This window comes from Elephas maximus, chromosome 11 (assembly GCF_024166365.1).
Source record: "Elephas maximus indicus isolate mEleMax1 chromosome 11, mEleMax1 primary haplotype, whole genome shotgun sequence".
NCBI classification, from domain to species: domain Eukaryota; kingdom Metazoa; phylum Chordata; class Mammalia; order Proboscidea; family Elephantidae; genus Elephas; species Elephas maximus.
The window spans coordinates 14,661,909-14,686,388 of NC_064829.1; the positions used below are offsets into that span (position 1 = coordinate 14,661,909).

The 24,480-nt window shown below is 43.3% G+C and overlaps 1 protein-coding gene across 6 annotated transcripts in view; it reads right to left on the reverse strand.

Annotated features, from left to right (window-relative positions):
* MTCL1 (microtubule crosslinking factor 1) overlaps window positions 1-24,480 on the reverse strand; it is a 156,661-nt gene that overhangs the window by 23,686 nt on the left and 108,495 nt on the right. For 5 of the 6 annotated variants that reach the window (XM_049900154.1, XM_049900153.1, XM_049900155.1 and 2 more), the window contains 3 exons: window positions 17,972-18,202; window positions 16,435-16,632; window positions 7,591-7,758 (listed from right to left, as the gene is read on the reverse strand). In XM_049900154.1, coding sequence (XP_049756111.1) covers window positions 7,591-7,758; window positions 16,435-16,632; window positions 17,972-18,202 — 597 coding nt within the window. The remainder of the gene's footprint in view (window positions 1-7,590; window positions 7,759-16,434; window positions 16,633-17,971; window positions 18,203-24,480) is intronic. The other variant, XM_049900156.1, reaches the window with a different exon arrangement.

Here is a 24,480-nt window from a genome sequence, read left to right on the forward strand (position 1 = left end):
AATAATTCAATTCCTTTAATTTTGCTACAACTTATTTTAATCAATCATGTAATGAAATTATTTAAAAACCAGCGTGTGGTTTCCAGCTTCTGCTTCCTTCTCAGGATATGGAAAGCTTAAAAGAGTATCACTCCCATACTTATGACAACAATACACAGTGTAATCAAATCTGAAAATTTCCAGCTTTTCTTGAATATATCTAAGAGTTGAGGTCATAGGGCAACACAACACAAGCTTTGAGGATACAACGGCCTTTGAGCAGACAGGACGTTAGCACCTGCTTACTTGTAGCAGACACTGCTGGATACTATACAAGCCAGTAAGAAGAATTCAGCCAAATTTTTGAATGAATTGCTGAAGCGGAGTCTGGACTAGATGAGAATATAGAACCCCTAGGAGCTGCATACAAGGGACACAAGGGAAATTTCACCAACTAATAAGCTCTTCTATTAGGACCTTACCAGGTGTTTACAAGAATGATTGGAGGAATGTTGAGTTCTGAGGAAGTCACCCCTTGGTGCGTGACTGAGGGAGAAGAAAAGCCCCTGAAGAAAAGGCATGAGTCCCTGCCCACATGCTCTTCCTTTGTCTTCCTGAAGGAACAAAAGTCTTAAGTTGCTGCGGGAAGGGCAGCAAATCGTGTTGCTCTAGGGCACGGATTGGAGAAGGGAAGAGAAAAATATCCACTAGCCTTAAAGGAGGGGCAAGAATACAAAATAAGCCCTGGCCACTACAGGTATCCTACATTGGGGTGGGTGGGAAGAATCATTTAGAAATCCTCACTTCTGAGACCAGGGATACAGGAGCTGCCTAAGACTGAGGCTGAACAGAACAGCAGAGAATGCCTCCCTGCACACCCACTGCCTACTTTTAGACTAACAAGTGTCAGGTAAAAGAAACAGTGGTCTACTGCTGCAACAGGAGCTGGAGTGTGGTGTGAGACCAGCTCTAAAGCCCTAAAGCTGAGGGTGGAGCAGTGAGAAAAATGGGCAAGCTACCATAAATATAAGCTAACACTACACGAGTCAGAAGCTTGTGGTGAACTGACGGAAACCAGAGCAATAATACAAACCTAAGCCCAGTAAACTCTCACACGGACTGACTCAAGCCCACTGCCCCACCAAAGATCTAGGGCAGGGGTTGGCAACCTGTGGGCCAACCCTGACTTTCCATCTGTTTTTGTAAGTAAAGTCTAACAACACAGGCACATCCAATTGTTTATGTACTGCCTAGGACTGCTTTTGTGATATAATGGCAGTGTTAAGTAGTTGTGGCAGACCATACAGTCTGCAGAATATAAAATATTTGCTCTTTGGTTCTTTAGAGTAAGCATTTGCCAACCTGTGGCCTGGGGGAAAAATAAGTATGTCCATTTCCAGCCATAAAACTATCTACACCAGTCTCTACTTGCAACCTATAGAAGATGTCTGACTTTAAACAACAAATTATGAGATGTACAAAGAAGGAAGAAAAAAAAAAATCCAAAAAGTAGTACTTTGTCAACAGACAAAGCAATCAAAAGAAGTAAACTCAGATATGACACAGATGATGTAACCAAAACGCTGGTTAAACATTCGGCTGCTAACTAAAGGGCTGGCAGTTCAAATCCACCAGCCGCTCCTTGGAAGCCCCAAGGGGCAGTTCTACTTTGTCCTACAGGGTTGTTATGAGTTGGAATCACCTGGACAGCAGCAATATTTTTGTTTGTTTATAATTAATACATTAAAACTTTAGTGGAAAAAGTGGCAACATGCAGGACCAGACAGGTACTTTCACAGAGAGATGAAATCTACAAAAAATAATCAAATGGAAATGCTAAAAATGAAAAGATGGTAAATGGAGAATGCCTTCAATAGGTCCAATGCAGCTGAGGAAAGAAGTGGTAAAGTTGAATAGGTCAACAGAAATTATCCAAACTGAAACAAATGAGACAAAAGAGTAAAATAACAACAATAACAAAATAAAACCAAAAACAACCAAGCAAATAAAAAAGACAAAAAACAGCATCCAATAACTCTGAGACATTAATAAGTAGACTAACATATAAGCAATTGAAATCCTAGGAAAAGACAGAAAGAATAGAACAGAAACATATTTAAAGCAATAATGGCTCAGAGAATACTCAGCAGGTTAAATACTGAAAGTAAAGAAACAAAAACTCACATACAGACATATCATACTCAAACTGCTGAAGACCAAAGAGAAAATCCTGAAGGCGGACAGAGAAAATTTTCTGAAGGCAAAAAAAAAAATTACATCAGAGGCACAAAGATAAGAATTACAGCAGCCTTTTCTTCAGAAACTACGCAGTCAGAAGCCAATGGGATGACATATTTAAAGTGCTGAAAGAAAAAACTGTCAACTTAGAATTCTATACCCAGTAAAAATATTTTTTGAAAGAAATAAAAAGACTTTTTCAACAAACAAAAGCTGAAAACAATTTCCGGCAGATGTGCACTTAAAGAAATGATAGAGTAAGTTCTTCAGGAAAAAGGAATTTGGTACCGAAGACCCTTGGATCTACACAGAGAAACAAAAAACACTACTTTGGACATATTATCAGGAGGGACCAGGCCCCGGAGAAGGACATCACGTTTGGTAAAATAGAGGGTCAGCGGAAAACAGGAAGACCCTCAATGAGATAGACTGACATGGTGCCTGCAACAACGGGCTCAAGCATAACAATGATTATGAGGATGGTGCAGGACCGGGTATTGTTTTGTTCTGTTGTACAGAGGATTGCTATGAGTTGGAATTCATTCAATGGCACCTAGCAACAACAGAAATGGCATAAATAGGTAAATAATTCATTTTTTTCTCTATTGCTTTAAAGTCTCATTGAATGCTACAGACAAAAATAGCTGTAATGTATCAAATAGAATATGTAGGAGTTAACTGTATGGCAGCAATAACACATGTGAAATAATACAATTTCAAGTCATACTGATTAATTACTGACACACATTGCAAACCCTAGGCAACAACTAAAAATTATGAAAACAATTTTGTGTCTTATTTTTATCCTGATACATAACCTCTAAATCTGTTTAGATGTTTCTGACTTTTTGTTTGTTTGTTTGATTACAGTTTTCAAAAAAAGGTCTTTCACATATATTACCTCATTTGGTCTTTACAGAAATCCTGTAAACACAGATATCATTATTCCCAATTCACTGGTTAAGAAATGGAAGCTGAGTGCTCGAGGGACTTGCCTAAAGAGTTGGGACTAGAAACTAGGTGGGTTTTCTTTAACTACTAGTAAATATTAACGTCATGGGTAAACATCCTGCAAATTAAACCAGCTTCATTTCATTATGCACATCTAGATTCAATTAAATTTCTTATAATGTGTTATTCGAAGTCCCACCAAATTATTCACAGTTGATTATCCATGTGTAAACAAATCTTTTAACCTTTTTGAAATTAGTTCCTCAAAGATTTAAAGCACTCAGTGTTATTCAGAAAGCTTCTCTGCTTGTATCATGTTACTTAAGGGGGTATTCTCCATTAAACTGAAAGCTCTTACTCATGAGAGACTCATGGGGAGAAAACTAATACCGAACACTCACATCTACAATGACTGCAAACCCATGGAGAGAAAAGCACATTGTTTTGTCCATCATGTCTGAGGGGAGTACAGGTCCTCTAATTGAGAGCCTCTTGGAGAGTAAGTAGAAGTGTGTGCCTGGACCTGGGACGAATCAGGGTAGGTAAACATTCAAGGAAGCAGACACTGTAAGCTGGGATACTGACAATACAGTGAGGAACAGAACCATGGAAAATGCTTCTTGATCAGGTATTTATAAAATGTATATTTGGGGAAAATAAAACACCCACCCCCCCACCCCACCCCCCCGTTTTTCAAATGGAAAGACGAAAAAGAAACAGAAAGGGGAAGAAACATCTAGAGTTAACCAGAAGACTACTGGAAAGTATAAAGAACCACAAAATTTCAATTAAAAAGAGTTCCTGACAATCCATATAACCCAGGGTGAAAAGGCATGGTGCTGAGACACTCCTAGACACATCCGCTCACCTGTAGATGCTTTTCAGAACTCCAGTACCTCCTCTCTTTAGAATCTGCTCAAGCACTTAGCCCCTTCACCGGCAGCAAGTGACCTCTGCCAGCCTGCTTGTCGGAGAAAGTAAAGGCTAACTCCTTCTACCCACAAAATTATCTGCATCTGCATCCCTCACTGCCCCTTTCTCTCTCATGATCAGGGCTAATCCACCGCCTCTGCTTATATCCCTGACCCTCTGGGACGCTGTTTCATCAGTTACCCTCACACGTTCAAGTCTCACTCATCTCAAACAAAAAAAGACAAGACCTCCCTTGACCCTCTGCCTCCTGTTAGCTGAGTTTCTGCCCTCTTCCTTCTTTTCCCTTCATGATCAGACTTCATTTTCTTAGCACACTGTAATTTGCTTCAGCTCCACACGCCAATGAAACGGTTTTTGTCAAGTTTTCCTAACTGTCAAATGCAACAAACTTTTGATCTTTTATTTACTTGACCTCTCCAAAGCATGTGATACCGTCAAACTCCACATGAAATTCTGTGGTGTCTCCGCCCTTGATTTCTGGCACAGCATTTGCTCCTGGATTTTCATTCATTTCTCTGGCGGCTCCTTTTCAATCTCCTCCTCCTCTTTCAAATTCTTGAAAATGAGTATTTCTTTAAGTTCTTTCTTTGAACTTCTCTCATTCTACACACTGCACTGGAGAGTCTACTCAGGGCCCCCGCTTCCACTCTCGCCTGCTATTTCACATTCAGGTGTCCATATATTCAACCCAGCCCTCTCTATCCCAGTATCTATCATGGCAGATACCTTAAGTTTGACCTGTTCCTTCTCTCCCTGCATTCTTGGCATGGTGAACGAATGGCACCATCACCCAGTTACCCAAACTAGAAACATATATCTCTCCATACCAAAAAGCCCGCTGCTGTCAAGTGGATTACGACTCATAGCAACCCTATAGGATAGAGTAGAACTGCCCCATATAGTTTCCAAGGAGTGCCTGGTGGATTCGAACTCCCAACCTTTTGGTTAGCAGCTGTAGCTCTTAATCACTACACTACCAGGGTTTCCCCACAGCCTCTAATTAACTGGTCACTGATTGTGCCAATTTATACTTTTCATGGTTTTTTCAGGTTTGCACCCTCCTCTCCATTTCCACTGTTCTGCCTTACTTTTGGCCTATACCATCTTTCACTTGTATTACTGCAATACCTCTTAACCTCCAACTTATTTCTTCTGAATCCAGGTTTGCTAAGCCTTTTTACAGTGGACCTCTTTGGCAGTCTGGTGAAGGCAAAAGTCTCTCCTACTCAGTGTTAATTCTGAGATACCTACAATTGTAATATGAAATGAAAATATCTATGATTTCTGTTGGGCTTGTTGCCTACATAGATAATTGGAAGACATGCTAAATTTTAGTTAAGTTAGTGAGCATAAAGATGTATAGTATTCCTATCCCAGAGCAGATCTCTGAATTCTATCCACGGACCTCAGGTTAATCCTTTCCATTCTAATGGTTTCTAATCCATTCTCTACCTCGAAGCCAAAATAATCTTTCAGAAATGCAAATCTAAACGCTTTACATCCAGGACTAAAGTTTCAATGCGTGTAACAAGCACTCTTCTCCCTCATACCTGATGAAGTTAAGCTCCTCGAATGTGCCTTGCTCTCTCCTCAGAGTGTTCCTTTCTCCCCAAATGTCCCTCCTCTCCTTCTCCATCCTATTCATCCTTCAAGGTTTACTGAAGACTTTCACAAACCACTCTTCCCTGTGCCTTCACTGAGGCATGTGGCCTGCACGCCCCTGTGCCATGGCACTTATCATAGCACTAAACACTGCAGCAGTTGTCTGTATGCCCAAAAGCCTCTTCAAGGAATATCTTATTTGTTGCTGCATCCTCAGCACTCAGAACAATGCCTGATGTAAGAACTAGGTGGAAGAATCACATTATTTGGGAACTGACCCAACATGGCCTCCACTGAGAGAGCATATTTAATGTTTGGTAGGACTGAACTGTTTTGTATTTAAGTCAAAGAGGGCAAAGAAGGGAATACTTCAAATGGACTAGTGCCACCCACATTCCATTGTTTCCTGGGCTGCAAATGTTTAAGAAACTTCTTAAACAATTTGGGCAGTAGATGAATTCTTTACCTATTTCCACCTGGCTTCTAGGTTTGTGGCACTAGCTTTATTTCTTCATGTTTACTGACTCTCCTTAAGGCTTTCCCTGTAGCAAACATGGTAGGTGGATATCAGGTTTCTCTAAAACATAGATAAAATGTTTTGCAACTGGCCAGCATTAAAGACTATACCTCCCTTCTTTAACCAAACTTAAGTCTTTGAAAATGTTGAGGTTTTTTCCCCCATATATTTTCAAATAGGTTTACAGATAGCTCATCAGAGCGTGTCCTTGCCCACTTCTCCTACACTGCTGATTCTTCAGGCTGTGCACTAGGATAAACCCAGTGTTGCGTAAGAAGCCCCACTGGGCAGTGGGCAGGATGCGGAACCGGGTCAGGTGCTCTGTCATTAGTGGGCCTGGCCTGGTGCTCTGGTTTTGCTACACATTGCTACTTCCTCTGCAAAGCAGGCTGTCCCTGCTCTCCTCAGGCCCGTGAACCTGACACCACAGCTCCATCAGTCCAGATGGCAGTACAGGTGAACTTGTGGGCACCGGGGAGCTATTTTCTTTTGACATGTCAGGCCGCTTAATCTTTTATCAAGGCCATTTGAAAGAGGTCTCCTTTCTGTGGAATTCTCTTTCATGCGGGAGCCAATTCATGTAAAATTTTAATTACTCGTGGTTTGCCTCAGATTAGGGCCTAGAAAATAGATTATCAAAGATATACGGGCTTTTCCTCCCTCTTCCTGATCAAAGAACTGGAAGGAACCTCAAGAAATGATCTGAGCAAGCAGCCAATGTGTAGGTAAGTGGTGTTACTTTTAAGGGCCTCCAGGGAAGAGACACGTAGAAAAGGATGCTTCTTGTTGCATCTGGTCCTGTGGTAGAATCTCCAAGGAGCCTTCGCTCTGTTGTGTGGGGTGAAACCTGCCTTCTCTTCTCCATTCTACCGCTAAGCGATTACGTGGTAGAATGGGCTGCCACTTTCCTTGCTGGGCTTTAGTTTCCTTAGGTGTAAATAAGGAGACCAAAACCGATGATAGGCTCCTAGGTCTACCAGTATTTTTAATATTTTGAAAAATCTAAAGAAAAGCATGCATTCACCTCTTCGAATAATAATTAAATCACAGTCTGCTTTTTCACTGCTCCTGTCTAGAGCTGCGTCAGTTCAGTCTGGCAGCTTCATGCTGGTCATCCTTCAATGGAGCTAAATATGACTTTACATAACATGAATTGGAAGACAAATGCTACCTTAAACATGCTGGTTGGTAGACGTGGTATTTCACACTTGGGAGAGGGATCGTTAGGGAAGGCTAGGGGCCTCGAAGTTACAGTGAGTGGCAGCTCCTGGCTCTCATGGAGCCTCTCCTCCCTCTTGGGCAAGAGCACTGTGGCTGAAGTGTGCATCCTCCTGACGTTGAGAGTGAGTGGAGGCTCAGTGGGGAGGTACCTGTTCCAGGCGGCACCTGAGCATGGCCCACTCCACGTCCCAGGCAGCCTTGTCACTGGCATACTCCTGCTGCAGCCGCAGCCGGGCCCGCTCGTCCTCCCGCAGCTCCACACGCAGGTCCTCCAGCAGGGCCCGCAGGGCGCCAAACAGCTGACGGTTCTCCATTACCTGTGGAGACACAGCAGTCAGACCTCTTCAGTCAGTAGAGGAGAGGATTCCATGGCTGGCAAGCGGGTGGCACCAGGCTGCTTCGTAATAGGGCAAAGGGTCACCCTACAGGTGTCAGTGGCAGCAGGCGGAGTATGGTGGAAAGCTGCAATTAGTGGGAGAGGGAAGACTGCATTGCTGGCCTTGGGTATCTTGGGCCTGAGACCTGTTCCATCAGAAGGAGGCTAGAGGTGGCTGCTGCAGCTACCAGGCACTGTTTGGAAGCTGCAATTTTGGGGGGACCTGGACAGCAGAGGGCTCCAAACCCCAGGAGCAGAAGGGAGAAAGTACAGGAGGCCACGGGGCCCCCAGAGCCAGGGCTGCTAGGAAGCTCAGAGTGACCTCAGAGCCCAGGCTCAGAGCAGGGCTGAGTATACCGCCATGGGGTACAGCTGAAGCAAAGTGTATACACTCACACACAGGCTGTCGTTTCAGGGCCGGCTGCTGAACCAGAAGGGAATTAATTCACTTAGACTGTCATAAACTTACAAACCTAGGGTGGTCCTAACTCTGATTTGTGCTTGTACTTACTAAAAACATCAAACCAAACTAGTTGCCAGTGAGTCAATCCCAACTCAGGGCAACCCCACGTGTGACAGGGTAGAACTGTGCTGCACAGGGTTTTCGATGGCTGATTTTTCAGAAGGACATCACTAGGCCTTTCTTCCAAGGCATCTGGGTGGACTTGAACCTCCAACCTTTTGGTTAGCAGCTGTGAGCATTAATTGTTTCATGCAATACATGTCTGGTGCATGGAAGAATGCATTTTTATTACTAACCTGCTTATAGCTAACTTTAAAAGATTCTATAGCTTTTAAAACTTGACCTTTGAAGGCAAATGTCAAAACCAAGATTTCTACCTGCGTACACTTCACCACGGGTGTTTGTGATGGTTAAGGTTATGTGTCAACTTGGCTGGGCCATGATCAGTGGTTTGGCAGTTATGTAATGATGTAATTTTGTAGACACTGGACTGATTGCTCTTTCATGATGTAATCACCTCCATGATGAGATCTGATATAATGTAATCACTTCCATGATGAAATCTGCTATAAGCAACCCATCAGTTGTAAGCGGAGTTTCCTCGGGAGTGTGGCCTACATCCAATGTACATGGATGCTCTGGCTTTTGCTCGCTCTGGGTCCTGCATCCAGCTTGTCATCACCTGACCTCTGGTTCTTGGGACTTGAGCCAGCAGCTTGCTGTACTGCCTGCCGATCTTGGGATTTGTCAGCCTCTGCAGCTACATGAGTCAGAAGAAGCCTCCAGCCTGACGCCTGACCCATGAACTTGGGACTTTCCAGCCTCTCCAACTACATAAGCCATTTCCTTGATGTATTTTTTTTCCCTCTCTCTGTGTATATATATGTGTGTGTGTGTGTATATATATGTATATATGGGAAACCCTGGTGGCATAGTGGTTAAGCGCTATGGCTGCTAACCAAGAGGTCGGCAGTTCGAATCTGCCAGGCACTCCTTGGAAACTCTACAGAACAGTTCTACTCTGTCCCATAGGGTTGTTATGAGTTGGAATCGACTCGACGGCAGCAGGTTTGGTTTTCGTTTTATGTATATATGTGTATATATATGTATGTATATGTATGTATGTGTATGTATGTGTATGTGCATATATATAGAGAGAGAGAGAGCCCTGCTGATGCAGTAGTTAAGAGCTCAGCTGCTAACCAAAAGGTCGGCAGTTCGAAGCCACCAGCCACTCCTTGGAAACCCTAGGGGGCAGTTCTACTCTGTCCTATAGAGTCAGTATGAGTCGGAATTGACTCAACAGTAATGGGTTTGGTTTTTTGATATGTGTGCGTGTGTGTGTGTGTGTGTGTGCGCTTCACTGGTTTTGCTTCTCTAGAAAACCCAGCCTAAGACAGTGTTGCATCAGAAAGGTTTGTCCAAATGAATTAAACACACTAACCCAATGATAGCACCTTGATGATGAAAGCCACATGAGCTCATCTCTTCCCATCCAGCAGAGAGCATGAACAGCAGACTCCAGGCTCTCCTGCAGACAGTTCAGGGCAATGCTAGTGTGGTAGCTTTATGAGGTGGGAGGAACCAAAATTCTCTAAGTCCTGCTGGATGCAGACAACCTCTGCTATGGGGACACAAGCACCACACCCCCAGACAGAACCCACACCACAAACTCTGTGAACCTCCTCTGCCAGGAGTGGCGAGGAAAGCACACCATGGCTCCTAGCTCAGGATCTGCAGAGATATCAAGTCGTCACTCCTCATCCTGTCAAGGGGTCAGCCCCTGCTTTGAAAACCACAGTTGATCGACTAAAAACATACTGACCTGTACACATAGAAACGGTGTAAAACATACATGAGAAGAACTTAACGATACTTTTCATATATATTTGGATTTAAATGAAGTTGAATTAGAAGTTCTTTAATACGAGAAGATTTATTACTGAAAACCTCATAGTTTTACCGTAATTTATCTGAGAAGTTACAATGCTAAACACAGTAGCTTTGCGGTGAAGGAGAAAGGTCTTCTGGTTAACCTTTAGGGCTCTATGAGTTTTCTCATCTTGACACAAATTTTTACTTTAACAGCACTAGGACAAAAGGCACTAATGGTACAACTCAGTTAACATTTGAAACACTCAGCCTTCCCAAAATCTTACATATTCTTTGCAACCATCTGAGTAGAAATGAATTGCCATGATATTAAAGAAATTCTCACGAAATGTGTGAAGTTGTAATAAATGGAGAACTGTTTAAAACCCTATTTAAACACCAAAAGTATTTAAAAATTATATAAGTATAGTTAAGTGAGGTCACAACAATCTTTTCAGAAATATAGATTTTCATAAATACAGAATTTGTTTGCTGGAAAATTACCTGCATTTTCATCTTTGGGTTTTAAATAAAAAATCTGTCGTTTCTGAGGCAAAGGATTTCGAGCAAAAAATAACAGTAATGATTTTGATCCAATCTTGGAAGAGAAAGCAGAAAACCATGTAATAAATTCAAATATGTAATCAGTAGCTTTCTATGACTCCTAAGTTACCTGTGTTATCAACCTGTGGTGTTCCTAACCCAGACACCAAACCGAACGCTAATACCACTAGAATCAGAACTTGGTGCTTCCAGAAGGCAAGGGTTTTCACGTTGCTGTCCTTTTGCAGGCTGAAATTTGGTTCCTCTGGAAGTATTTTTTGGCATTAGCAGATACTGGATTAAATAAAGTTAAGCTTTAACGTTTTTATGCACATTTGGGTCAAAGCAATTAACTTGAATGCACTATAGTATTAATCATCATTAAATGAGCTCCAAAATTGCTTTGGGGATGCAGATAGCCAAAGGGAGCAAAGGAGCCCAAAATATCAGTGTTACTGGTACTTGTTATAACCACTCAAAGCAGTGACTGGTACAGCAGGAAGCCAGACTAGCTCTGGCATGGGCACGCAATGGCAAGAATGAGCCACAAATTGGCATGACTCAGCTAAATGGTTTTTACATAAAAAGGCAGCAATGATGATATTGAATACCGTTTCCTATGGGCCCCCCAGGTGTGCTAAGATTTGTCCACCTTATCTTATTTACATTTCACTGAGGCGTGGACTCTTCCTGTTTGACAGAGGAGGGAACTAATGCCTGGAGCAGCTGAGTAGCTTGCTTGTGGCCCTGCTGTTAGTAAGGGACTGCGCCAAGACTGTAACCCAGCTCTGTCCCACCTCCAGGCAGACATACCAAGTCAGGATATTTGAATTCTGACATTACATCCTGTCTAGGTATTTCTGGTTTTCTTTTTTCTTACCTTACCTTAGAGAGCCATGTAATCTCTTTTGATTTCACCTAACTACATCCCCACATTGAGGGAAATAGCAATAGTGGGCCATCCTGAAAAAGTACAGACAAGTTATTCCTCTCCCCTTTTTCCCCGGTGGTGCCCCTTGTTGAGCTGTGCTCTTGATAAACGGATGGCCCAAATCAAGTTCAGAATCAAATGAAGACTCTGGTCCATGTGGAGGCCTTTAAGGTGAAACGCCTCCTTAGATACAGAGTTCTCCGAACCTGCTGTGCCACAGCCTAGCCATACATAGAGATGTTAACATATACACCTGTAAGTATAGGTCCAGGTCAACTACAAACCCATTTCTCAACCTCTTCCGGGATCAGCTGCTTAGTTTTCCAGCAAAGAAGTAGGGTAAAATGGCCCCACTATTTCCTTCTCCTCAGCCTCTTGGCATTTCTGCTCTTTCAAGCTCATTTCTCTTGAATGAGGGTGAAAATTATCCTAGAATTGGCATCATGAACTTGACTGTGTTATAAAGCATTAAACTTTATAACAAGTTCAAGGTTGGGCTTCAGCCAATCTGCTATTCAAGTATACAATAAATTTTATTAATAGAAAGTGAAAAGGGAGTTTATGGGAAAATTAAGATACCAAGATATCTGTGTCGCAATGCCAGCTACTCTTCAAAATCATTCTTGCCTAAGAAGATTTCCAAGACATGTGCAGTATAGGTGACATCACGTCTGTCAAAGCGCTACACCACCAAAGACCTTGCTTGCATGACAGCCATGAACTTTGGAGGTGGGTTGTATGCAGCTGGAAGTGATACATGGACCTGCTGCTATGGCTTGACCCAAAAAGCCAGTCTCAATATAGAGGTGAGGGCCTCTACCTCCTCCTCACTCAGGTTCTGAGACACAAGGCAGGGGAATTCCAGAATGCTGTGGCAGCTGTCCCCACCCCAACACACACACACATATTTCCTATTTGATGCATTTACGAGGGGCACCTCATGAAATGTTCCATAAGATAGCCCTTCTATCAAAAGGAGTCACGAGACATGGCCTTTCTGTGAGATTAGCCAGAAATGATACATTTGAATGATCAGTAACATTTTTCATAAATAAGCCAGTTGCTGTCACTCTTACCTTCATTGTTACATTCTGATTAATTTTTTTTCTCAGGCCATTTTCCCCCCACAAAAAAAAGAGAATGAGCTACTGAGGACTGACCATGAAAACACACTCTCAGATGGAGGTGTGCTGAGATGGTAAGAGTCATTTGTGCATGTAAGTCATCTGCTCTTTGGCTTGCTGTATGCGAGGTGATCCTGGTCACCAGGGCCCTGCACCTGAGGGCTTCCTGAGGACAAATACGGGTGTATGAAAGAAGTAATGAGACATACACTTGACAAATTATAAACACAGAGTAATCAGCCCACAGACTTCAAAGAAACCGGGGCAGGTCTGATGAAAACCAAGAGGTTGGATGGGAAAAACCTGTTAGTAGTGAGGTTTAGAGCTTTCTTACACTCTTCTGGAAGGTAATTCACAAATTGCTAACCACGGCTAACTCTGGGAAGCAGGGCTGGGGCGGAGAGAGTCCTTCCATGATCTTCCCTTCAGTACATGTGCATCTTCAACATGGGCATGGAACATGGAAAAACGAAGTTTCATGATCATAAGCCCTGATCTGATACGGTTCCTTCGTACAGAGTACCATGTCTTACAGGTGAGGTGCTGAAACAGGGTCTAAGGGGTAAATCTTGGTACAACATGAAAAGCTGACATGGAAGTATTATCTGGGCTCAAGAGAAGAACTTTCCAGCAAAAACAACAACAAACACTACAGTTCACAATTCCACTGTGCAGGCCTCATCTGGCAGGGAAAAGCAGAAAAGCGGGCAGAATGGGTGCTGCTCGGTGAGTCCAGGTCCAGGAAGTCAAGGGCTCTTCTAGAGCAAAAAGGCTGGTTTTTAGGGCAGATCCTGAGGCCTCTATAGCTGCAGAGGAGGTCTGGACAGGTGACAAAAGGCCCAGGGGGATAGATTCTACTCAGTCCTGAGAGAGGACCCTTGGTTAGACTTCTGTCACTAGTCACAGTCGAACACTTGAAGACTAATATGAGACATAATTTCTCTAAATCTTGCTCCGAATTCTGTATCAGTTTACTAATATTGACACTTAGTTGTTTTAATAATGAGTATTACATCGTATCAATGCTGGGAAGACTCGCTGTTGGAATCACTGGGCCATGATCCCAGGACCAGTAATCACCATGTACTAAAAAACTTAATTGCAGGAATTATTAACTAGTGAAAAAAAAATGCACCAGCAGCCTTACGAGTTCCTCAGTCTCAGTGAGAAACACAGAGCAGGCTGGTGCTTGTCTCAGCCCCTGCTCTGGCAGACGCTGGGAGACTGGATGCACCCACTGTGCTGGAGAACAATCGGTTGCTGGAGTGGTAAAACGAGACAGGTGCACAGCCAACGTTCTGCAGCCTGTTGATTTTTATGAACTATTCCCAAGGCTGACTCAGTGTATGTGATAAATGTTACCATCGCCTATGTTCAACTGTGAGATTGTTCAATATGATACAAAGCAAAGACCAAGGCCTGGGATATTTTGTTACTTGTGAACTTATCCTTGGGAAAGAAGGTCTGCCACGTTTCCCACTCTGCTTGTCAACTTACGAGGTTTCAGAGTTTTGAAACAGGCCCAGGAGTTCCTGGACTGTGCCAATGATTAACGTGGTTGGCTACTAACCAAAAAGTTGGTGGTCTGAGTCCACCCAGCGGTGCCCCAGAAGAAAGCCCTGCTGATCTACTTCCAAAAATCACCCACTGAAAACCTCACAGAGTACAGATGGACTCTGACACACAGGGAGTTGGAGTCGACTTGATGACTACTGACTCAAAAGGGCCTGCTCTGTACAGCAGCTCTGTGAGCCACGTGTTTTTGTATCCAAGCCGCCTAGCTCTTTAGCATGCCATTAAATAAGAGGCAAACGTCCTAACCGGGAACGCTCACTCCCAGTGGACAGCTGTTGGTTACAGCAGAGCGCTAATCTTCTGTCCCTGCGTGGAAGACACAGAGGCTCTCAAGGCATGCTGCCACCACTGCGGGCAAGTGCTACTCAAAGGAGACCTGGTCTGACTTCCGGCACCCTGTCCTCCCCGCCCACACATATGCCCATCTACTTTCAAGGGCAACAGCTAAAGATGACAATAGGAAACGAGGGAGGCAAAAAGAGACCGTTAAAACACAACTGTGAGGTTCCAGCCGAGTGACAGTCTAGCTGAGGTTCCAGCTGAGTGACAGATTTTCCATGACTTTTGTTTAGAAAACCAGATGTGTTACGCTTTTTCCTCTTCCAAAGCATTTGGATGCACCCATGGGAAACACCCAGCCCGTGTCCTCGGATGCAGCAGGTTTATGGATAAGTGACAATCAGGGAATCTTATGTGAGTTAACCACAAATACTTACAGGATCGACTGGCAAAATCTTTTAGAAATAATAAAACTACTAGATCTTAGATTGTTATTATTTATAAAGAAACATTCTATTTTCTAACTAGATCATTGCTAGAAAACTCATTCCATGACCTAAAATCTCTCAGTGAACACTGATGTAAGGACATACTTCCTAATAAATGTAATTAAAAGTTCCTGTGAAAGTGTAACTTTTTGAGTTATGTTATTCAGGGAAAATGAAGGGTAGATAGGTATACAGTTGTTGTTTGTTGTGAAAGTCTGATTTGTATACAGAGAGAAAGCAGTTGAGAGAAAATAACAATCTCCCCTTAGCACGAGCTGAGCACATTATCCCATCTCCTCATCTGCACCTGAACCAACACTCAGGTAACTGGTGCTCGCTCTCACTTGCTGGGGGAGGCTCTGGACTGCGGGCACCTGGCGAGGGAGGAGCAGCAGCTGGGGTGTCAAGTGCAGAGGGAGTGGCCAACAATGCTTGCTGAGAGCCTGGGCCGTCGCCCAGAGTGACCGCTGCCACCACCAGCCCCCAGCCCTGCTCACACACACCTCAACACAGAACATCTAGGGCTTGGAGGGGCCTCTGAGAAGCCAAGCAGGCTGAGAAGGGACTCAGGCTACAAGGTCTGGAGCAAGAAAGCCTGAACACAGGGTCCCTCTCAGGAGTCACGGTATTCTATGCTGCCAGCACTGCTGTTTGATAGGAAAATGCAAAAAGTCTGGATGGTACCAATAGCAACTTTTGGCTTAATAAGGTCTATGTTTGTGGTGTGTGGCAATACTATTAATCACTTAATATTATAGCACTGGAATCCCACCTTTCTTTACACATGCTTTCATTTTTTTTTTTTTTTAAATGTCATCAAATGTTTTTATTTGGGGCATTTTGTTTCAAGTGGCCCAAAGAAAACCTGAAATTCTCTATATACGTTTGAGGATTTTTTAAACACCTCTTCTTTACTCCTACACATTAAATGCCAAATTAGTGATGCTGATGACGCCCGTTCAGCTAAACACCAGCCCTGAAGTTCTTTTTCCGCCAGAGCGCTCAGAATGCACTCTCTTCCTTGGAAGGATGGCCACCATCTAGGAGGCCACGCTGCAATGCTGGCCCTGAGGAGGGCCTGCATTGACCTGATCTTACTACAGCCCGTCCTTATAAACGTGCCTGCAAAACAAACCTACCAGCTTACATTAAAGTAGAAATCTGAGTCGTGTGATTTCTAGCAAGAATACAGCCTCAAACAAAAGCAGGTTGTCACTGTAGGCCAGACGACTTTCCTGTGATCCGGAGCACCAGCATTTGAGATAAAAGGACACAGAAGTGGATCAGGAACCTCCCCCCTCAAGTGTGGGTAAAACTCACAGCCTTGGGTCTGGGCACACACCTGCTTGTGGTGCTGTCCCACATCTGCACTCTGAAGCCGTGATCCTTGGGTGCCGATCTCCACTGGGCAGCACTGGGGATACTCCCCTATCATAAAGCCAAGGCCCCGATCACCGCCATCACCGTCTGGCCCATCGCCCTTGTGGTCCCCTTGGACTCCAAGCTCAGCAAGCTCTGGGAGGCTCTCTGGATGCTCGCCCTGGAAACACAGGACATGATGCTGCTCACAGCTCCACCCAAGGCCTCTGCTGCCCAGCCTGATTTTTACGATTCGAGGATAATTACCCACTTTAGGGGTTATCAAGTTCTCTACTTCTCAGCTCCTTCCCAAACACGTTCATTTTGGCTATTTCATTCATCGGTATTTCCTCCATTTAAATAACACAGAGTGGGTGCTCAATTTATTAGAAAAAATTTACTATTTACTTTTTTTTTATTGCTATGGTTTTATATATTAAGGAGGAGAAACTCCAAAGTATTGATCAACAGGAAACTGCAACTATTTCTAGATTTTGCTTAACAATGGTTTTCTATGTCATGGGTATGTGGCAGATGGTTGAATTACTGTATTCCGTAATCACTGTAAGTGTGCAATGCTAATTTTTTACAGCAACACGTAAAAAAAACTGGCAAAGCAGCACTTATGAAAATACCTAGTTGGAAGGGGGCACAACAGGCAAACAAACATAGAAGGCAGGTGTTATTTGTATTAAAATATGGGAATCTTTGAAGACTTTCTTCAAAGACTTCACTATAAGGAGAGAGAATCACTGTACCTTCCCATCTGTATGTTTTAAACTTACATATGCTGTTCATGAGACTGAAAAGCAGACAAAGGCCTCTGAGTTGTAAAAGAAGCCAAGTGTTCACAATGCCTCGGGGCAGCTGACAAACAGTGCTGCGAGGGGTGCAGACACACAGAGCACAAAGAGCCCCAGTGACTCCATCCATGGGCTCACCAAGGAGCAAGGCCAGGAACAAGATGGGGAGTCACAGGCCACTCTGCCTTCACAAATGAAAATCAGGGAAAAGCAAATAACCCTGTTCCATTTATGCTATGAGTCTGGAATTGAGACATAAGAAGGAGAACACATACAAATTTAAGAGGTGGCAAAAATGTGACCCATCTGATGCTTAAAAGAAACCCTTACAAAACTCTACTAGCAGAACTGATTCTAGCACAGGAACAAAACTAGAGATAGAAGGAAGACAAAATTTTAGAGTCAGGTTTTACAAACCAGAAAGGGCCTCAGGGTGGTAGATTATATGAACTAATAAAATAAATCTGCAACAAAGGAGATGGCAGCAAAACGTTGCTGCAGAATAGCCACAGACCAAAATACTCTTAAAACTATGTCGAAGTATAGCATGAATTCTTGGTTTAATACATAACTGGACAACCCACTGCATTTCTGTGCTTGGACTGTTCCTGACAGAATATTCTAAGATAACAGAGGAAGACCTTGTGTGTGGGGGGCGGGGAGGGGGCAGTGGCACCTGGGGGAAGAGAACAGTGAGAACCCTGCAGGGGGAGTTACCTGAGTTGAAGCCTCTCCTTCCTCCTCCATCCGCTTCCCCTGCCGCCAGTGTTTCAGCAGCCACCTGAGCTTGACGTAGAAGAGGAAAATGTTCTGCTTCACGAATCGGAGCTCCCGTTGCATCAGGCTCTTCTCATCACTCCAGGTCTGGGCGTGGAGGGCGCTTTGCAAAGCCAGGCTGTGCACGTCCAGCTCTTTCCACCTCAAGGCAGAGGGGTGCTCCTCCTCCATCTTCAACAGCATAAAAGACAGAACATGACGAGCAGCTACCCCAACGTACCAAAACCAAAGTCTGCAAACGGCCACTCCATCTACACCATTGTACATTTAGCGGGTGGGCCTAGGAGGGTGTGAAACACAGATGTCCCCCAAAATTTTGGTTTGAATAACTCCCCAAGACACTTACATCTGTAAAACCTTGTGAGTGTGGTGATTCAGAAGCAAGTGCTATTTCAAGGCCAGGCATTTTTATAAACATTTTTCATTGTCAAGTCTTTCATCTTTAGCTGTGTCTAAACTCTTTCAGGAAAACTGGTGCTTGTATAGCTTGTAACTGACTTCAGTGTGGATTCCATTTCCCCTCTGGACGTGGCCTTGCCACACAAAGGCACGCTACACTGGTAGAGAGAAAAAGAATGAAATCCTTCCCCTGACTTCCTGTACTCTCTGGCCCCACAGCCAGACTAGAAACAAGAGAAAACCAGACCCACAAAGAGCCAGACCGAGAGCTGTGGGTCAGAGGGAATTCCTTCCCAACACAGACAGCAGTACGCAACAGGAAAGTGAGTTCGAGAACCTACTTCCAAGCTTAACACTTAACAGTCATATGGCATATGCTTATCTCTTAGGGAAATAAAACCGTGCTCAAAAGAAATGTTTTCCATCTCTACATTAAATGCCTGTTTTTAAGACATAGGTATGGGCACTCTTCCAAGCAACAATTAATTATGTGTCAGTACACACAAAGCAGGAAGGTGGGAATAAAACCTTACTTTTTTTTGGTTTGGTTTACAAATAAGGGCACAAGAATAATAATTATAACCAACGCAATACGTAGACTCAAAGCTTTCTGTTCCACAGACCAAAACAAGGATTAGAATGTCAGCCTTACTAAGTTAACACTCCCTCTTGTGCCAAAAACCAAAGCAGTGTTGTTGTTTTTTCTGAGCACTAGTTAATTCTCAGAAACCACAGGAGCGTTGGTGTGGCAACCTGGGGGTGACACCAACAGGCCTGGGCGCTACAGGTACTGGGCATGCCGAACACGGCTCTTGGCAAGGCTGGGGCGTGCAGTCTGCCGGTCTTCACACCCCATCTTTGTACTTCAGGCTGACCTAACAACGTCGTTGCTAGTTGCTGTTGAGTTGATTCTGACTCATGGCCACGCCATCTGTGCAGAGTACTCCATAGGGTTTTCAAAGCTGCGACCTTTTGGAAGCAGATCACCAGGTCTGTCTTCTAAGGCACCTCTGGGTGGGTTCCAACTTATCAGTTAGTAGTTGTATGTTTAACCATTTGGGCCCGCCTCCCCCCCCCCGCCCCTGGATTCCTTAAAAGAAAGCAGCTGCAATTTATTCCCCACCTCATTTTTTTTTTTCAATAGCCAGAGTCCCCGCACTGGCTCTTGACCCTGTGGACCCAGAATGGGACTGAGTAGGTGGAGGGGCAGCAAAGTGTACTGGAAGTTACTCGTAGTGCTATCTCAGGCCATGAACTCAATCTGGGAAAGCTTCAGTTTCCTCCACTGCAAAATGAAGATAATGTGAGGTTCAGAGTGTGTGTTGAGGGCATGAGAGAGCGTATGCAAAGGACCTGCACACGTAGGTGCTCCTGGGAGGCTTCCAGTGTTCACTGGCCCAGTTGCAGCCCTGCGGAAGGGGGATATTCTTTGACTTTTAATCTGCAACATCACTGTCCAGGCTGTCCCGGACACTCTGCTTCCTGGCTCCCACGGAACCCTCCCCCAGCCTCCTCTTTGACCACTCCTCCATTGCTTTCTGCCTCCTTCTGTTCCCAAGGCTCAGAGCTGGCCCTCTGCCCTCTGGGGAGGTTAGAGGACACCTCCCCTTCCCTTCTCTTCTGGACAAGCCTGAATGACACTCTGCTGTCTCTGACTGAGGTCTGTAACCTTGTCAACATACGCCTCACCTGGAGCTCAAGGACTGGAAGCTCCTGATCCTACATTTTGCTATCAACATTTCCAGTGATAAACTCTCCAAACGTGCTTTTGGGGCAGCAAAAAATAAATAAAAAATAGAAAAATTTCTCTTTGTTTAATGATATGAAATTATCTTCCTCTTGTAATGATATGTAAAGCTTGACCTATACATGAAATATTTTAAAAGAAGTATTCATCTAGTAAAAGCTGGTAGGGCATATTTTGACCTTGGCATTAAGCTGCTGGGAAAGAAGGCACTCCCTTAATCAGTTTCTGACCTATTTCCATCAGCAAGACCAAGGACAACACAGAGGCTTATGTTAGACACAATCCCTTGCCAAAATAAGTTCTTGGATATACCTTGCACCTTTATTCTGCACAGAATATGCATTTTAAACACCAGGCTGTGCAAGTCAAGACCAACCATGTTTTAAAGACACAGCTATCTTTCAAGAGCAGATACAAAGGAGAAAAGCAGCAACATGATTCTAAGCCTCAATATCTGTTAGCAACTTAATGAGATCCAGGGCGGCAGGCTGGCCAGCCCTCGGGGAGGCCTCTGGGCAAGGAGTGTTTTTCTGTATTTGCGAATCCCTTCTACTAGGAGCTCTGGGAAAGGACGTAAGGGATAAAGAATAATTAGCCAGTAACAGGTCATTCTAAAACAGCTAGGAGAATTCATCAGGTCACAGCTCAATTAATGGCAGTTTTTTTGAAGACAACATTTTAGGGTGAGTTGCTGATGTTTCTATCAGAAAATTTACCTAACGCTGACAAAACTTTCAAGTTTGCAGGACAATAAATGCTATAAATACAACTTTCATATCCAGTTGCACTTATTTTATTGCATTTTACTTTGCTGGTTGGTACTGCTGCAGGGGAAATTTAAATAACTATTAGGAAGAATTTCCAGGGATCACAATGCAAATACTGAAGAGCAAGTCAGAGCAAAAGGATAGACAGCTCTCCTCAGGAGATGGTCTGAGGGGCAGCTCCAATGGAGGACCTTTCAATCTGCCTTCCAGTCTTTTGAGTCTACCTATAAGCCTGTACAAGGCGGGCAGCGTTCCTTCAGATGCACTTTGCCATTCCTCTCACTGGGCTCAGCACCAGCTGAGCAGTGTGATCTTGTGCACATATCTTGAACTTTCCTCGTGATGCAGCCTGGTCGCCTGCGTGACCTGACCCTGGAACTCCTCTACTGATAAGTTCTGTTCAGGTAAAACGGGGTCCCTGAGCTGATCGGTGGATAAACGAAGGGTTTTAGTGGAAGAGCACTCTGGCTGAGGTGATGACACAAGACACTGGCACAAGCCAGGACACACAGAGTGACATGGCCACACAGGCGCTGCAGTAGTGGAGTGAGTCTGTAGCTACTTCCCCTGCGACTTCCTGTGGGGAGATGGCTCACCACAGGAGCCCTGGTGCTCTGGGCTCCAGATCATCTGTGTTACCCGGGAATGGACACGTCCACCTGTCCTTCATCCCATACCTAGGAGACAAGGTAGTTCCAAGGTGCCTATCACCTGAACTTCAACACCACCACCACCACAAGCCAGGCCTAGAGAATGGGGCCAGGGAAGCCAAGATGTAACAGGGGGATCCTTACTCCACAGTGGCTTCTAGACAGTTTTAAAATTTCTAGAAGTTTCTAGACTGGATGCACTCAAAGCCTGGTGATTATGGCTGGGTCAAGCATGATTAACCAAACCAAACCAAACACACTGCCATCAAGTCAATTCTGACTCACAGAGTAGAACTACCCCATAGGGTTTCCAAGGTTGTAAATCTTTATGGAAGCAGACTGCCACATCTTTCTCCCTCGGAGTGGCTGGTGGGTTCAAACAGGTGCCCTTCTGGTTAGCAGCCAAGCACTTTGACCACTGCGCCATCAGGGCTCCTTCAGGTATGACTACTTGACACCAAATCAGCCTCTTCGATTCACTTCCCAAATTCGTATGTTGTCTTTCTAAATTGCATCATTAATTTGGCCATAGGCCTTTCTATAAGAATTTTTCTTGCCCAATAGTAGTACCTTTCTTTCATCACACAGTCTCACCCTGGATGCTCAGAGGAGTTTGGGTGGGGCTCCTTCAATTTACAGACATATCATTTCAGGTCTCTGAATTGTACACATTTCCTAAAAAGAACTGTATGAAGACCTACCTATTATATTTTAGTTTAGAAGTAGCTAAAAGAATCTTTATTCTTTTCATTGGTAAAGTCTCTCTACGCCCAAATGGCAATCATAGAAGAATCAGTTACTATTTTTGAAGTAAAACTTTTTTTTTTTAGTGACAGAAAGCTGTTACACCAAAAATATCAGGCATAATTAAAATTTAAGTAAGACATTTTACCCAATATGTGATTTATAAAACTGGGGACTTGAGGAGTTTGTTGTAATGAAAACATGTGTCACCTCACTGGCCTGTCATTCCCATCACCTTTAACTACTTTGTTATTTCTCATTGGACGCTCGTTGCTCTTCCTAATGTGACATCACTTGGGGTATCATGAGTGAAAATCATGCTCCAGGAAGAGGAAATGCAGAAATCGAGAGGGCAGACCACCTCCCTTTGCATAGGAAGACAGCGAGTGAGAGCGCACAAAAAGGATGAAAGCAGAGGAGAAAATGCTGAGAGCTGGAGATTTACACCCAGCCTACCTCCCAGAAACTCAACCACTACTGAGAACTTACAGGCTTCTTGGGTTTGCTAGTTGTTAGAGACTGGTCGCGTAGTCTTTTGTGTCTAGCTATTAACTTTAAAGTCTATTTTGTCGGAAATTAATACCGTCACTCCTGGCTCTTTTTCGATTGTTGTTTGCTTGATATACTTTTTTACATCCTTTCAGTTTTAGCGTTTGTTTGTGTCTGTAAGGCTAAGGTGTGCTTCTCGTAGGCAGCATATAGACAGATTGTGTTTCTTTAATCCATTCTGCCACAATGTTCATTGGTGCATTTAGTCCATTTACATTCAGCTTAATTGTAGACAGGTATGAGTTTAGTCCTGTCATTTTGATGTCTTTTTTTGTGTGTGGTTGACAGTCTCTTTTTCTCGCTTAATTTTTTGTGCTGAGTAGTTTATCTTTATATAATGTCCTTTCCTCTTATTCATTGTTATTGATTTTGTACCTGTTGAGTCTCTATTTTTTGCTTGTATTTTATTTTGATAAGGATAGTTTGTCTCCTTTGTGCTTACCTTATTATTTACCCCTATTTTTCCAAGTTTAAACTTAACTTCTATTTCTTTATATTGTCGTCTTCCTCCCCATATGAAAGATCTATGACTACATTTCTTAGTCCCTCTTTATTGTTTTAATGTTGTCTTCTTTTACATAATAACATTGCTGTTTCTCTGTTTTGAGCGTTTTTTCACCTTGATTTATTTTTGTGATTTTCCTGTCTGGGTTGACCTCTGATTGCTCTGTCCAGTGTCCTAGTCTTGGGTTGATACCTGATATTATTGATCTTCTAACCAAAGAACTCCCTTTAGTATTTCTTGTAGTTTTGATTCGGTTCTTACGAATTCCCTAAACTTCTGTTTATGTGGAAATGTCCTAATTTTGCCTTCATATTTGAGAGAGTTTTGCTGGATATATGATTCTTGGCTGGCAATTTTTTTCCTTCAATGCTTTATATAAGTCATCCCATTGCCTTCTTGCCTGCGTGGTTTCTGCCAAGTAGTCTGAGCTTATTCTTATCAAGTCTCCTTTCTAGGTGACTTTTCAATTATTCCTAGCTGCTCTTAAATTTCTCTATCTTTGGTTTCGGTAAGTTTGATTATAATATGTCTTGGTGACTTTCTTTTGAGATCTACCTTATGCAGAGTTCAGTGAGCATCTTTGACAGATATCTTCTCATCTTTCACAATATCAGGAAGTTTTCTGCCAACAAATCTTCAACAATTCTCTCTGTATTTTCTGTTGTCCCTCCCTGTTCTGGTACTCCAATCACTCATAGATTATTTTTCTTGATAGAGTCCCACATGATTCTTAAGGTTTCTTCATTTTTTTTTTAATTCTTTTATCTGATTTTTCTTCATATATATTGTGCCAAGTGCTTTATCTTCAAGTTCACCAATTCTGCCTTCCACTTGCTCAATTCTACTCCTCTTTCTATTGAGTTGTCTAATTCTGTAATTTTATTGTTAATCTTCTGAATTTCTGATTGCTGTCTCTCTATGGATTCTTGCAGCTTATTAAATTTTTCATTATGTTCTTGAATAACCTTTTTAATTTCTTCAACTACTTTATCTGTGTCTTCCTTGGCTTGTTCTGCATATTGCCTGATCTCCTTCCTAATCTCATTCTTGTTATCTTGAAGAGTTCTGTATATTAATCTTTTGAATTC